Source organism: Delphinus delphis, chromosome 7 (genome assembly GCF_949987515.2).
Source record: "Delphinus delphis chromosome 7, mDelDel1.2, whole genome shotgun sequence".
NCBI lineage: Eukaryota > Metazoa > Chordata > Mammalia > Artiodactyla > Delphinidae > Delphinus > Delphinus delphis.
In genome coordinates, this window is record NC_082689.1 from 26669707 (window position 1) to 26687135 (window position 17429).

At 36.5% G+C, this 17429-nt stretch overlaps 1 protein-coding gene across 1 annotated transcript in view; it reads left to right on the forward strand.

The window, feature by feature from the left end:
• ACADL (acyl-CoA dehydrogenase long chain) overlaps positions 1-17429 on the forward strand; it is a 44956-nt gene that overhangs the window by 7447 nt on the left and 20080 nt on the right. The window contains exons 4-8 of the mRNA XM_060016168.1: positions 4789-4953; positions 9159-9225; positions 13430-13594; positions 14263-14364; positions 15328-15441. Coding sequence (XP_059872151.1) covers positions 4789-4953; positions 9159-9225; positions 13430-13594; positions 14263-14364; positions 15328-15441 — 613 coding nt within the window. The remainder of the gene's footprint in view (positions 1-4788; positions 4954-9158; positions 9226-13429; positions 13595-14262; positions 14365-15327; positions 15442-17429) is intronic.

Here is a 17429-nt window from a genome sequence, read left to right on the forward strand (position 1 = left end):
ACTCATATCAGATGAAATAGACTTTAAAATAAAGACTATTACAAGGGACAAAGAAGGACACTACATAATGATCAAGGGATCAATCCAAGAAGAAGATATAACAGTTGTAAATATTTATGCACCCAACATAGGAGCACCTCAATACATAAGACAACTGCTAAGAGCTCTAAAAGAGGATATCGACAGTAACACAATAATAGTGGGGGACTTTAACACCTCACTTACACCAATGAACAGATCATCCAAACAGAAAATTAATAAGGAAACACAAGCTGTAAATGACACAATAGACCAGATAGATTTAATTGATATTTATAGGATATTCCATCCAAAAACAGCAGGATTACACTTTCTTCTCAAGTGCACATGGAACATTCTCCAGGATAGATCACATAGTGGGTCACAAATCAAGCCTCAGTAAATTTAAGAAAATTGAAATCATATCAAGCATCTTTTCTGGCCAAAATGCTATGAGATTGGAAATCAATTACAGGGGAAAAAACTTAAAAAACACAAACACATGGAGGCTAAACAATATATTACTAAATAACCAGGAGATCACTGAAGAAATCAAAGAGGAAATCAAAAAATACCTAGAGACAAATGACAATGAAAACATGATGATCCAAAACCTATGGGACGCAGCAAAAGCAGTTCTAAGAGGGAAGTTTGTAGCTATACAAGCCTACCTCAAGAAACAAGAAAAATCTCAAATAAACTATCTAACCTTACAGCTAAAGGAACTAGAGAAAGAAGAACAAACAAAACAAAGTTAGCAGAAGGAAAGAAATCATAAAGATCAGAGCAGAAATAAATGAAATAGAAACAAAGAAAACAATAGCAAAGATCAATAAAACTAAAAGCTGGTTCTTTGAGAAGATAAACAAAATTGATAAACTATTAACCAGACTCATCAAGAAAAAGAGGGAGAGGACTCAAATCAATAAAATTAGAAATGAAAAAAGGAGAAGTTACAACAGACACCACAGAAATACAAAGCATCCTAAGAGATGCTTTGGCAACTCTGTGCCAATAAAATCGACAACCTGGAAGACATGGAAAATTCTTAGAAAGGTATAACCTTCCAAGACTGAACCAGGAAGAAATAGAAAATATGAACAGACCAATCACAAGTAATGAAATTGAAACTGTGATTAAAAATCTTCCAACAAACAAAAGTCCAGGACCAGATGGCTTCACAGGTGAATTCTATCAAACATTTAGAGAAGAGCTAAGACCCATCCTTCTCAAACTCTTCCAAAAAATTGTAGAGGAAGGAAAACTCCCAAACTCATTCTATGAGGCCACCATCACCCTGATACCAAAACCAGACAAAGATACTACAAAAAAAAGAAAATTACAGACCAATATCACTGATGAATATAGATGCAAAACTCCTCAACAAAATACTAGCAAACAGAATCCAACAATACATTAAAAGGATCATACACCATGATCGAGTGGGATTTATCCCAGGGATGCAAGTATTCTTCAGTATACGCAAATCAATCTATGTGGTACACCATATTAACAAATAGAAGAAGAAAAATCATAAGATCATCTCAATAGATGCAGAAAAAGCTTTTGACAAAGTTCATCACCCATTTATGATAAAAACTCTCCAGAAAGTGGGCATAGAGGGAACCTACCTCAACATAATAAAGGCTATATAGGACAAACCCACAGCAAACATCATTCTCAATGGTGAAAAACTGAAGGCATTTGCTCTAAGATCAGGAACAAGACAAGGATGTCCAGTCTCGCCACTATTATTCAACATAGTTTTGGAAGTCCTAGCCATGACAATCAGAGAAGAAAAAGAAATAAAAAGAATCCAAATTGGAAAAGAAGAAGTAAAACTGTCACTGTTTGCAGATGTCATGATTCTATTCATGGAGAATCCAAAAGAGGCTGCCAGAAAACTACTAGAGCTAATCACTGAATTTGGTAAAGTAGCAGGATACAAAATTAATGCACAGAAATCTCCTGCATTCCTATACACTAATGATGAAACATCTGAAAGAGAAATTAAGGAAACACTTCCATATACCTTTGCAACAAGAAGAATAAAATACCTAGGAATAAACCTAACTAGGCAGACAAAAGACCTGTATGCAGAAAACTATAAAACACTGATGAAAGAAATTAAAGATGATACCAACCGATGGAGAGATATACCATGTTCTTAGATTGGAAGAATCAATATTGTGAAAATGACTATACTACCCAAAGCAATCTACAGATTCAATGCAATCCCTATCAAATTACCAATGGCATTTTTTACAGAACTAGAACAAAATATCTTAAAATTTGTATGGAGACACAAAAGACCCCGAATAGCCAAAGCAGCCTTTAGGGAACAAAACGGAGCTGTAGGAATCAGACTCCCTGACTTCAGACGATACTACAAAGCTACAGTAATCAAGACAATATGGTAGTGGCACAAAAACAGAAACACAGATCAATGGAACAAGATAGAAAGCCCAGAGATAAACCCCCGCACCTGTGGTCAACTATCTATGACAAAGGAGGCAAGGATATGAAATGGAGAAAAGACAGTCTCTTCAATAAGTGGTGTTGGGAAAACTGGGAAGTTACATGTAAAAGAGTGGAATTAAACACCACACACAAAAATAAACTCAAAATGGATTAGAGACCTGAATGTAAGACCGGGCACTATAAAACTCTTAGAGGAAAACATAGGAAGAACACTCTTTGACATAAATCACAGCAAGATCTTTTTTGATACACCTCCTAGACTAATGGAAATAAAAACAAAAATAAACAAATGGGACCTAATGAAACTTCAAAGCTTTTGCATAGCAAAGGAAACCATAAACAAGACGAAAAGACAACCCTCAGAATGGGAGAAAATATTTTCAAATGAATCATCGGACAAAGGATTAATCTCCAAAATATATAAACAGCTCATGCAGCTCAGTATTAAGAAAACAAACAACCCAATCCAAAAAATGGGCAGAAGACCTAAATAGACATTTGTCCAAAGAAGATATACAGATTGCCAAGAAGTACATGAAAAGCTGCTCAACATCACTAATTATTAGAAAAATGCAAATCAAAACTACAGTGAGGTATCACCTCACACCAGTTAGAATGGGCATCATCAGAAAATCTACAAACAACAAATTCTGGACAGGGTGTGGAGAAAAGGGAACCGCCTTGCACTATTGGTGGGAATGTCAATTGATACAGCCACTATGGAGAACAGTATGGAGGTTCCTTAAAGAAGTAAAAATAGAATTACCATATGACCCAGCAATCCCACTACTGGGTGGTGGGATGAATTGGGCGATTGGGATTGACATGTATACACTGATGTGTATAAAATGGATAACTAATAAGAAAAAAAAATACATTAAAGCCGAGTGGAAATGTAAAGAAAATTCCTAGAAAAAAGAAAAAGCATTTGCACCAGCTTGCGTATGTTAATCACTTTGATGTCTGGGTTCCACGTAAGTTAAGCAAAAAAAACCTTCTTGACCATATTTCTTCATGTGATTCTCTACCTAGACGTAATGAAAACATTCCGTTTTCAAAACAAATTGTGACGGGCGATGATAAGTGGACACTGTACAATAATGTGGAATGGAAGTGATCATGGGGCAAGCGAAATGAACCACCACGAACCACACCAAAGGCCAGTCTTCATCCAAGGAAGGTGATGTTGTGTATATGGTTGGATTGGAAGGGAGTCATCTATTATGAGCTCCTCCTGGAAAACCGAACGACTAATTCCAACAAGTACTGCTCCCAATTAGACCAACTGAAAGCAGCACTTGACAAAAAGTGTCTGGAATTAGTTAAGAGAAAACGCATAATCTTCCATCAGGATAACACAAGACCGCGTGTTTCTTTGATGACCAGGCAGAAACTTTTACAGCTTGGCTGGGAAGTTCTGATTCCTCCGCCGTATTCACCAAACATTGCACCTTCGATTTCCATTTATTTAGGTCTTTACAAAATTCTCTTAATGGAAAAAAATTTCAATTCCTTGGAAGACTGTAAAAGGCACCTGGAACAGTTCTTTGCTCAAAAAGATAAAAAGTTTTGGGAAGATGGAATTATGAAGTTGCCTGAAAAATGGCAGAAGGTAATGGAACAAAAGGGTGAATACGTTGTTCAATAGAGTTCATGGTGAAAATGAAAAATTTATCTTTTATTTTTACTTAAAAACCAAAGGAACCTTTTGCCAACCCAATATAAAAAATAATATCTATGTACAAACATCATTGCCATGTTAGATCATAATCCCCCAGGTTTGGAAGCAATCTAAATGTCCAGCAGTAGGACAATGAAAAAGTATATTGTAGTACATAAGCAGTTTGTAATATTTTGCAGCTATTTATTGTGATAAATTTTGTAAGTACAAAATTTATACCATGACTGCAGTTATATTAGAATACGTATATCCTTATGGCAAAGGTCATTTGCTAAAATGAAAATAGTTACTATGTTAGGGTAATACAGTTATAGGTGGTACATTTTTTAAAATGTTTTATCTTTTATTTCATTACATACGTGATCATTGAGCTCTGCTAGAGCACTGTTACTATGTTAGAGCCAGAAATTAAAAGGTTAGTAAAAAAAAAAAAAGAGAGAAAACCTTCAGAAACTTCATAGGTTTGCGAGGAGACAATCTATTACCACATAATGTGATAGGACCTTTAGTACTTCGTTGTTGTTTTCTAATTGAGAAATCAAAGAACTAAAAAGAGAACAAAATAACTATGTTGTGCCTTAAACTGTCTTCCCTTTTTTCTTTCTAAGAGCATATTCGAATTGCACAGGCCCAGGTTTTAGTCTTCATTCGGATATTGTCATGCCCTATATTGCAAACTATGGCTCAGAAGAACAGATTAAGCACTTCATCCCCCAGATGACTGCAGGGAAATGTATTGGTGCCATAGCAATGACAGAGCCTGGGGCTGGAAGGTAAATCAACATTTGGTTGATTTTGAAATGCTGGAAGCAATGCCTTAACAGCAAATGTTTTCTCAGTACCTGCTTTATACAACACTCTGAGTGATGTGCTAAGACAGATACAAAGATGAACACATTGTCATTTCCAACCTTAGGTAACTTCAAATTCCAGTAGGAAAATAAGGACTTATCATATACAAATAACAACACAGCAGATTGTATTTTATGTTGTATGTGAGATATTAACATAGTGTGATGTAAATAAAATGTTAGAATATGTGTTGAATTGGGGGCATGTTGAATTTTAGATGTGGTGTGACATTTCACATGGAAATGTCCAGCAGGCTATTAAAAATATGGATTTGGAAGTCTGGATACAGGCTGGGGGTGGCAGTAGGATTTAAAACCATTCATAGATAAGAAAGAATTGAAGCAATGGAAATGAATAAATCATTTAGTCATTTGATGGTTACTTAATAAGTGCCTTCCGTGTGCCAGGTATACAGTGGTAATCAAACCAGATGTGGTCTGTGTGCTTGTTGAGGAGAAAGACAAGAAACACATAAACAAATATATTTAAATTATGATAAGTACTATGAAGGAAACAAGGTGCTGTGTTAGAGACTCATGGTGCATGTGTGTTTGGTGGGGAAGGGAAAAACTCATATTTAGATATGAATGCTAGGGAAGACCTATAAAAAGTGGTTATATTTAAACTGAGATCTGACCATTGAGAAATTTGCAAGAGCAGCCAGGTGGTGGAACCTGATCCTCAAGGGGTAAAGTGAAAGGATGAAAAGGAGACCAAGAAGGAAACCTTGGGCATTGCATTCCATTTGGAACTGTACAGAAGATGTAGTGACAGAGACAGAAGGATTGAGTTTGAAGGAGATCTAGACAACTCCTATTTCATGAGCTTGAGGGGAAGTGAGTTTGAAAAGGCAGTAGGAGAGGAGTGAGAAGTTAGTAATGTCAAGGCCGCAGAGATGTTGAGAATTGAGAAAGAGTCATGGCAGCCAGTGGTGATCTTTTGATTGTGACTTCAGGAGAGAGGAGAGGCAGAAGTTACTTTCGAAGGGAGTGAGATGGGTATTGAGAAAACAGAGGCAGAAAAGACAGACTGGTTTTTTTTTCAGAGTTGTGTGTTATATGGCGAAAGAAAGTGTAGAGAGGGGACAGTAATTTGACAGGCCAGCATGGTCAGGGAAATGGCTTATGTTGAAGAGAGCAGTGACTAACAGGCCAATGGGAAACAGGCAGTGCAGAGGAAGAACTTACAGATGTGGCAGAAGCAGTAATTGAAAATTCAAGACTTGTTTCTGCAAGATCAGGCCCCGATATTTTAAAATTTTTGTCAGTGCTGTTTATTTATTTATTTATATGGCTGCGATGCGGCATGCAGGATCTTAGTTCCCCGACCAGGAATCGAACCTGCACCCCCTGCAGTGGAAGTGCAGAGTCTTAACCACTGGACGGCCAGGGAAGTCCCAGTGCTGCTTATTTTTAAATGTCTTAGTATGCCATAGTGTTACTTGGCAATTTGCTTAAATTGTACTTATCTTTCCCAGATATAAATCTATAATTAAAGGCCAATATAGAAATTTAATTTTGCCAAGATAAAAAGGTTTTGTTGGGAATTCCCAGTGGTTAGGACTCCGTGCTCTCACTGCCAGCGGCCTGGGTTCAATCCCTGGTCAGGGAACTAAGATCCCACAAGCTGCACGGTGAGGCCAAAAAAAAAAGTTGTGTTTACTTTTTTGCCTAAAAATGTGACCTGAAAGAAGTAGGAATTTAATCGTCTTCCTTTGCTTTTAAGATAACTCTCTAAGATAACTGGCCTAATGACCAATATTCTAATTGCATCTTATTAGCTCACGATCAGTATGTTTTAGTTCCAACCCACTGTATGTCAGCTCTCACCTAGAGGCAAAAGTATCAGTGAGAGACCTTGATTCATCCCCAACTTAAACACATACCCACAAAGGCTTGCTTGATTTGTGTTTTCTTGAAAATTCTCTGTGCTTCTGTAACAAATTACACAAACTGGGTGGCTTAAAACAACAGAACTTTATTCTCTCACGGTTCTGAAGGCCGGAAGTCCAAACTTGGTATCAGTGGTCCCAAATCAAGGTGTCAGCAACCCCAAATCAAGGTATGAGCAAGGCCACAGTCCCTCCAGAGGTTCTAGGGGAGAATCCATTCCTTGATTCTTCCATCTCCTGGGGGCTGCCGACATTCCTTGCTTTGTGGCATCATGACTCCAATCTCTGCCTCTGTGGCCATGTTGTAATGTCCCTCTTTAGTCTGTGTAATCTCCCTCTGCCTCTCTCTCACAAGGACACTTGTGATTGCATTTAGGACCCATCTAGATAATCCAAAATTATCTTCCCGTCTCAAAGTCCTAAATGAATCACATCTGCAAGACCCTTTTTCCATATAAGGTAACATTTAACAGGTTCCAGAGGTTAGGACCTGCTATCTCTAAGGGTCATTATTTAGCATGATACAGAGAGTGATAAAGTGCCATGGGATATATAATATAAAGTCCATGTACAAAAAGGAGAATCAGAAAATTTTCACAAAATAAGTGATGTGGACTATTTAATATATGATGCTCTTCATTGTAGGATATCTTTGAAAATTGGAAGTGGAAACTACCTAAGTCTTCAACAATAGCAGATTGCTTTAAAAGATTCGTGATGAATCCAATGCATTTGGTTTCAGGTCCCTTCCCTGATCTTTGGTCATGATTGAGTTTGTCAATGTCCCCCTTAATTTCTAGTTTTAGAAATCATACTTCATTACTTTATAGTGTATAAGAGAAGGATATCAGATATCTACCCCCTTGAGTTCTAAGTGGTTGTATCACCATGGCATGAGGTCTAGAAAGGCATGAGGCAGTAGTCACAAATGGGGCAGTTCATGGGACCTATGGAAGCCCTGGGACATGTTTAATTTGGTTAATCTATTTAATTTAAAAACAAACCTTGAATCAACTTTAAAAGCCAGAAAAATGTACATAAACATCCATATTCCTGGATTTTCTTGAAAATTTGGAACATCTGACAATACTATGTTTTTCTTATTTCTGATTCCTTATTCCTGTTGGCTGGGACGTAGCCCTTTAGATGGCATATGAGTTCTCCAGTCTTTTAGATGCACCACCACTTCCAGTTGTCTCCCTGAAACCATCTATTTTTGAATCCTACCTGCTGGATTTCCTACTGTAAAAAAATCTCTCTTAAATCTCTCTTAAAAGATAAATGAAGAAGGCTGTCAATGTTTCCAAAAAGTGAGACGGAATACTTACTTGTGGAAATAAAGAATATTCTTGTGTGTTTAAAAATATATATCATCACAATAATTCATATGATGAAATTCTGTGCCACTAATAAAAGTTTTCTTATAGACAAACATTAGATATTATTAAAAGATCAGGATCATATGTATGGTTCCAATTTTATAAAAATACATATATGTGCGTATCTGTTTCCATAGAAAAATACTGGAAGGTTGTATTTTTTAAATGTTTATTACAGAAGGTAAAATTTTTTTTAAATTTTTTCATTTTTCTCCTTTGTCTTGAATATTGCCTGTATTTTTCATATTTAAATTATGAATATTTGTTTAGTTTATATCTAGAAAAATAACCTATTCTACTTGTAGAGCAGGCTTGGTAGAGGACGTGGCATTTGAGACATAGCTGTTGCGTGGCTTGTGGGATCTTAGTTCCCTGACTAGAGATTGAACCTGGGCCCTCAGCAGTGAAAGCATGAAGTCCTAACCACTGGACCACCAGGGAATTTCTGACATAGTCTTTTAAATAGCTAAGCTTTTGAACAGTAGAGATAGGGGAAGGAACCAAAGTGAACAAAGGCAGGAAAGGTACATGGGCAAATAATCTGAGGTATATAGTAGGCATTGAAATGTCTTCTGAGTCCAGTTTGAGGGTCTTGGATGCTAGTTGGGCCTTGTTATGCTCTATAAAATCTGGTTAGTCTATGTAATCTCAATAAAATATTCATTTGTATAAATAGTTTAGCATATGTCAGACATGACTTTTCAGTGCATTTGTGTGAACGTTCCTAATATTAGTTAAATGTCAATTTTTATAATGGTGTAACCAGTTTGAATTATCACAATAGATACATACTTACATAACATTTGCATAGTTCATTTATTACCAATTAATGAATTTTTTATCCTCTCAATTATAGTGATTTGCAAGGAGTGAGAACAAATGCCAGAAAGGATGGAAGTGACTGGATTCTCAATGGAAGCAAGGTGTGTAAAGATGGGCTTCCATAGCCCTCCTCCCCGGAGTCATGCTGTGGGTAACAAGGCCTCAAAAACTACTCATCATTGAGTCTCTCAGATCTAAGGACTCACACAGGAATTGAGTTTACTTGAGTTGGCACAGGAATTGAACTGCTTTGTTTTGGAGACAGTAAGAATTGTACAACATTTATGTTATGTGAGATCTATTCCTCTTCTATGTTCCTTTTGCATGCCCCCTCACTAACATGAAAAACGTTTTAGCTTCCAAACAGCCCTTATCAAACCAGAAAAGGAAAAGGTGAGGTTCACATTGTCCAAATAGGGGACAAACAGTTAATAGTTAATGAATTTGATGTTGATAAGAAGTGGAAGAAAAGACTTATAAATAAATATCAAGAAGAGTTTCAAAAGATTTTAGGAAAGATATTTCTGATGGAATTTGAGAGCCCTTCAACGCTTCTGAGCCTCACATCAACCCACTGATAAGATTGGAGAGCACCTCTGATTAAGGTTACAGACAGGCTCAGAAGTAAATATATCCTTCAGAATCTAATATCACTGATGGCAGAGGTTTTTGTTTACCTAAAACTGTGTCTGGTATACACTCAGTAACTATTTGTTGTTGACTGAATATTAAGTGAAGAAAAGATATTCATTGTCTACACTAAGGAAATCTTGCTAAAAATGTTTCAAAGCCTGGTGAAGAGCTAATTTTTGTTTTTTTTCTTCAACGTTTAAAAAATATTTCTTATTAGTTTTAGACTAATACCTTTACATTTGCAAAATCACAAACTTGAATGTTGTGACACTTAAATTGCTATGAAATTTTCTAAACAGTCACTTTCCGTACTTACATTGTTAAGGACTAATAACAGTTTGTGGACTGACAAACTGTTCATCAGTCTGATGAATACGTTTTGAGTAGCCCAGTTCTAAAGACCATTCCATTATCTAGTTTCATAGTTATTATACAGAAAAACAATGTCTGTGATGTCAAATAAATTTGGAAAACATGCTCTACTTCTCACTTTCTGAGAGGCTGATACGCATCATGAACTTCTAAGAGTTGGATATAGTATGTCATTTGCCCTAGGAAATTCTCTTTTTATAGACTTATCTTGAGTTACTGTTGTTTTTCAAATATACTTTATGAAATATTCATCTACATTATTCATACTAAGGATTATAATAAAGCACTAACTGTGATATATAGTCAATTAACTCTTTGCACACAGAAGGCTTGTTTTGACAGAAGAATAGGGTATTTGGTCAAAAGTGAAATGGGAACTACACTCTTCTATGACTCCAGCTTTCTAAGCAGGCCCAGTCTGCTCAATTAGACTCTTCAGTGGGAACCACCCAGGAAAGTACCTCTGATTTTCAAAAATTCTGTTAGGAAAAACAAAAACTTTAGAGGAAGCAAAAGTAAAAGAATGAGTGAGTAAATATACTACATCAATAAGATGATCTAATATGCACCCATTAAAGCATCAACACAAAATTTTTAGTGGTATAGGAAAATAATTATATTAAGTGAAAAGATGATACTAACATTTAAGTGAAGTATGCATATAAAATAATTTCAACTATATTAAAAGAAAAAAAGGCCAGAAAGGAAGTTCACAATGATATTTATATGATGGACTCATGGAAGATTTTTTTTCCCTTTTTCTTTATAACACTTTTTCTTTATGTACTATCTACACAACATCTACAAAGAGCGTATGGCATATGCATTCAATACCAAAAAATAAAATAAAAATAAAAAAAATATTGACCTCAGTAGGGTTAATCTCAGCCCTATTAAAAGTTTTGACTGTCATAATTAGGAAAGAAATCAAGAAAGCCCTTTCTTACAAAGAGAATTCTCTTATAATTTTATTAGGAAAGAGGATCAGTCATGGTAGAAAAACTCACATTAGATATTAGTAACATAAAGATACTAATTCCTGGGTGCTCTGTGATTAAAAACAAACAAAAAAGCACTATTTCAGCAATTCAACTGTGGCAACTACACAAATGGTCATTATTATCTTAGACAGTTAGGAAATTGGGAGACCTGAATGGTTTTTGAGGAAGAGAGTGGTGTAATGGAGAAACACTGTAGAAAAAATTTTTACCATGATTTTTTTTTTTTTTGGCCCGCTGTGTGGCATGCGGGATCTTAGTTCCCTGATCAGGGATCACACCTGTGCCCCTGAAGTGGAAGAGCAGAGTCCTAGCCACTGGACTGCCAGGGAATTCCCTAGAATTATTTTTGAGGAATATATTTTTCTCATTTATTCAACAAACATCCTTGAAGGCCTCCTATATGCCAAATACTATACTAAGCACTGAGGATAGATATATGAATAGGAAATAGTCCCCGCCCTCAAGGAGCTCCTAGTACAGAGAGATGTTGAGAGTCTTTTATTATTGTGTCACTTACAACCATACCATCATCATTGCCTTCATTTGCTGTCATGTAGATAACACATCACTGGCCCACTTCCCATTATTTGTAAGAATCAGTGCTCTGGATTTTAGAGCATAAATCTTATTATAAAGGACATGGATGGTAGGTGATGAGAGTAACCAACACCATTTTATACCTGTACTATTTCAAAGGGACAGAGACAAAATTAGATCATTTGAATATAGCTTGGAAAATGCTAAGATGATGGTAAATTCAGGATGCTATGGGAACACTTAACCCAGCTTGGGGAATTTGGAAAGACGTTTTGTATTTGTTTTTTTCAGCCGCGCTGCGTGGCTTGCAGGATCTTAGTTCCCTGACCAGGGATTAACCTGCGCCCTCGGCAGTGAAAGCGTGGAGTCCTAACCACTGGACCGCCAGGGAATTCCCTGGAAAGACTTTTTGGAAGAGGTGATGTCTGAACTTTGTCCAGGTTGAGTAGGATTCATTGTAGCAGAGTTGGGAAAGAGCCCCCCAAGTAGAGGAAACAAGATTTCCAAAGACCCATAGATGAGGAAGAACTTAGAATATGGGGGACAGCAAGTAATGCAGTAGAGTTAATCTACAGAAAACAAGTGAGGGGAAAATTGGATAAGAGATAAGGCAGGAATGTAAGCTAGTGCCAATTTGTGATGAGTTTTATATGCCCTGCTAAGATTTATAATTTATCCTGAAGCTATGATGAGGTATTCAAAAATTTTCAGATGTGAAAGTAGTATGATTAGATTGCATTTTTGAAAGATCCCTCTGACATCATGAGGGATAATAGAGTTGCACAGAGACCAGTTGTAGGAACTTAACCAGGAAATGATGAGGCCCAAAATAAGGTAATGGCAATAGAAGTGAAAGGAAGTGAATGGATTTAAAAAGTGTTGAAATGGGTTAGAGAGAACTAGATGTCAAATTGAATACGAAGCAGGATAATAATGTGATTTACCGTTCACTGACACAGGGAAAATAGATTGATACTCAAGATTAAGTAGGAGTAGGGGTGATTAAAGAGGAGTAGGGTATTCCTTGAGTCATCAGGTGGAACTATCCAGAAGCAGGTGTGTATACAGGTCTGGAACCTAGCAAGAAATTTGGCTTAGATAAAGATTTGGAGTCATCAGCATATGGATAGCAACTAAAGCCATGGAAAGTGGCTGAGAGGACCCAGGAAACATACAGAATGAAAAGATAATTATTCATATTTGCTCTGTGTATATTTGTTTTCTGAATAAATATTATCTGATAAACTAATATCTCTGTTATTTTATCCCTTCTTAATCAGCATCTTCCTTATTTAGGCCATTTGGAAAGAGGTAGGCCATCCATCATGAAGTCGAAACTATGCCTTTTCAAAAACTGATAAATCTGAAAGTACAAATACTTTAATAGTATCGTGCCATTCAAAAGAGATTCTGTTTTCTCACCTGAAACTTCTTTCTAAAATATGGTTTATCATTTTTATAGGCAATTTTGTTTTAATTGGAAAAGAACATAATAATGTTAATTATTATTATTATTTACAATACTAATGGTGGGAAGAAAATGAATAGAGTTCATTCTTTGAAGCATTGGATAATTTCCCCCTACTCCTTACTAACCTCATGTATGAATAATCAACACTGCAGATATTCAGAGAGAGTACAGAGAGAGGTATGAAGCATGTTTTGTCCAGTTTAGTCTTATTGAGTATACTTTCCCCTTATCATGACTTACACATGGACCTGAGTTATTGTGGAGCATCACAGTATACTTGGGGTTTTTCAGGTATTCATCACTAATGGGTGGCTAAGTGACGTTGTGATCGTAGTGGCAGTCACAAATCGTGACGCTCGCTCTCCTGCCCATGGCATTAGCCTTTTTCTGGTGGAAAATGGAATGAAAGGATTTGTCAAGGGACGAAAGCTACATAAAATGGGACTAAAAGCCCAGGTAAGTCATAATGTAAATTTGTTTTCATAATATAAATCATTTATAAATATAATTCATATTTATTATTTATAAATAATTGAGTTTACTCAATTATGCTTTATATATGGAACTACATATAGCACAATCATACCTTCCTTCCTATGCTGGATTCTTAAAATATGCTTTTCAGAAATGATTATGGAAATTTATTCCACTGTTTATGCAACTGTGGTCAGCAATTGAAGTGAATCAGGGTAGTTTGAAAATCTGCTTTAGAAAATTAACTGCATGATAATACCCTCTATTTTTGAAATTGAAGAAAATTATGAAATAAGAACAGAAAATATTTTTTCTACTATTTGGTAATTATTTGGTAATTTTTCATTACCAAAAAGAAAAACATCTTTTACTTGATATGCATTAGAAATCCTTTGTCCTCAGTACCTGCAGAATTGGACAGTATTAGAGCTAGAATGACAGTGTATTGCAGTGGGAAAGCCACTTTTGGAATCAGATAGACCTGGGTTTGAATCCCTGGTTTACCACTTACCAGTTGTGATCATTAACCACTCCAACTTGGCTTCCAGTTTGTTTTGTTTTTGTTTTTTCAATGGAAATAATAATCACCTCATCAGGTTATTGGGAGATTTCAGTGAGATAATTCTGTATTCAATTGTATGATCTCTTAGGATACTGCAGAATTATTCTTTGAAGATGTACGTTTGCCAGCACGTGCCCTACTTGGAGAAGAGAATAAAGGCTTCTATTACCTCATGCAAGAGCTTCCACAGGTCAGAAGTATTAAAGAGTCCGTCTTTTGATTAGATAATGGACTGAAATAGAATAATACAGAGCTATATAAATCCATGCATACAAAACTTGTGATATAGCCAGTCATTTGAGTATAACTTGAAGTTGTAAAAAAACATATATGACTTTTTTAGGCTGGACATGGGAATAACTGAACTCAGGGATATCCAATCAAAGCTTATAAGTGAATCAGGAAAATAAGATTTTCAGTTCTATGATTCCTTCTTGGAATGATTTTAGTGTCTTAACTACAAATCAAGAATTTTTAGCTCTTTGTAATGAAATATCAGCCAAAATATGTACCAGGCTTTTTTTCTGGGGGGGGGGGGATTGTTCTTTTTTAATAATACCTGGGAATCAAAGGAAGCTGTTAAGTTCAGACTAAAAAGTTTTAGCCACATAGGGTCAGCCCTCACTTCCGTGTTTTTTGGAGTGTCAGCATAAGAGGATGCACGTCTGGTGACAATCTCAGCATGCACTAAACATGAAATGGGACAAGGACTAGGGTCACTGGCACAGGATAGAATATGAAGATCACCAGCAAGATGGAATTAAACTGACTCTGGATGCTTTGCACTAATTCAACCTATGCCCTTTAAAAATGTTGATTTCCTCAGGTATATTAGATGTGTGGTATGCAGAGATCAATAAATAAAAATCGACAACTTTGGAATTTCTTTTCCCATAGATGAGTAAAGAGAAGAGGAAAATAAATTACTTGTATACCTATATAAAGACAGTCATTCATAAAAATAAAATTTTTTTTAGAGACATACATGTGTCAAAATAGTCTTAGAAATCTCAGGGGGAGTCTTTTCTTATAGAGAGTTAAGAAATAATCTTTAGGAGTTTTATAAAGATTATGCAATTTATTTTCATTGAAATCATGTGAAAATCACTTGTGTAATTAGAATAATGTTCAAGACCTAATTTTGGGGTTCTAGGAAAGGCTACTGATTGCTGAGTTGGGAGTTTCAGCCAGTGAATTCATGTTTGAAGAAACCAGGAACTATGTTAAACAAAGAAAAGCTTTTGGGAAAACAATCGCACATATACAGGTAAGCTTGTCATTAGTATTAGATAGTATCAATTTACTCATCTGAAATGGGTCTAGGCTAAACATGAATATGGAGTAATTTTCATACAGGTGGTATCGACTGAAAAAGTATGCACAACTTAAAAGTTGAGAATTATGTTTTATTTGGTGCACAACACTAAGCATGTAAGCACGAAATACAGCCTCTCAGATAGCTCTGAGGGACAGTTCCAAAGAGGTAAGGGAGGAGCCAGGGTATATAGGAGTCTTGCAACAGAAACCCGGTGGTCGGAACATCAAAAGATCACTGTTAATTAAAGAAAACCAGGCTTCTCAAAGTAATGAATTTATCACTTTTCTATGTATGGGAAGATCCAAGAGTCTGTGCTCATTGAAATTACTCCTCTGATATGCACCTTAACTATCTAGGGCCAGTATCCTGCTTTTCTCCATCCTGACTCCCCTCAGGGTGCACATTTGGGGGCTGCTGCAGTGGCTGCTGGCTTGATGACTGCAACGTCCATTGTTTATCTATGTGGCAGGCAACATTTTTCTCCACGGTGACATTAGAATCCATGGAAGTGGATGAGATCACTTAGGGAGAGAGTAGAGATTAAGACAAAAGAGATCCTAGGACAGAGTCCTGAGAAAAAAATTCCAAGATTTAAAGGTAGAATAGGAAACTAAGAGCCTACAAAGAAAACTGAGACAGCTAGAAAGGAGAAAGCAAATTGGGCAAGTATTGTAGAAGCCAAGAGAAAAGAGGATTTCAAGTGGATGGAAGCTACTTAGAGGGAAAATGAGATGAAGGTCAAAGAGTGCCCATTGGACATAATGATATGGAGGTTATTTCATAAGAGCCATTAATGGACTGGTGTGGTGCCACACCCCAGTGAGTAGAGCAGTCAATGGAAATGAGGAAGTCAAGATACTGATGAGTGGCAACTCTTTCCTGAGTTTGGCTGTGAAGTAGCTGAGAGAAAGGATGGTAACTAGAAGGCATGAAGAGGAGGGTGAGGAGGGAGGGAGGGAGATATCTGCAGATCAAGTGAAATATTTGGAATTATTAATTTTTGTTATTATTATTAGGATGAGAATGCTAGAGCATATTTTAATACCTAGACAAAGGATTTAGTAAAGAGGGAAAGATTGTAGGTATGGAGAGCATAATTAACTGCATATGATCTTTGAGACAGTGTGAAGGTGTGGATGCCAAAGTTTCAATACATGGAAGGATAGGCCTTCCCATCCTGACAGGAGAGGAGTTTCCCCCACTGAAACAGGAAGGAAGGAGAAAAGGATGAGCAAGGGTTCAGCTCCGTTGGTAGAAAATTGCAAAAGCTCTCTTCCAGAGACTTCCGTATCTTTCCTTATCAATAGGGAAGAAAAAGATGTGAGTGAATGGGGCATGGAGGTAAGGAAGGTTTTCTTCAGAGTGAGAGACTGAACTAACTAGAGACACTTACAGTAAGCTTCCTGGCAGTATTGAGGACCCAAATCAGGTTAGTGACCATGCACTTATAGCGGAACCTCCTGCTTTTTTGTGTATTAGCTTTACTAAAAGGGTTTTGCTCCCCAGGTTCAAGCACAGAGAAGGTGGATGATTGTGTTTCAGCTTCCTGGGTTTTGCCAAGAAGTTTAAGTTATTTGCAGAAGAACTCAGTATATGGTAGCCATAATCACTAAAATATCAATCAAATTTTAGACCCTCTAGTCTCTCCTTCAAATGAAGGAACAGCTTTTAGGTAATGCAGTCATCAAAAAAACTGGAGTTGGAAGTCTAATTGAAAGTTTCTAAGTGGAATGTCTTGGCTGAAAGGTGTTGTGAAGGGAAAGGGAAAGCTGAAATACTTTGGTAACTTTTTAGGACAGCATTATAGAAGTTAAGTTCAGGTGTGGTTTAAATCCTAGTACAGCTACTTAAGTCTCTGTGGTCTATGCAAGTTGTATTATCTCTCTCAGAAGTACTTTCTTATTGTTAAGATGTGAGTAATATGAGTAGCTACCTCA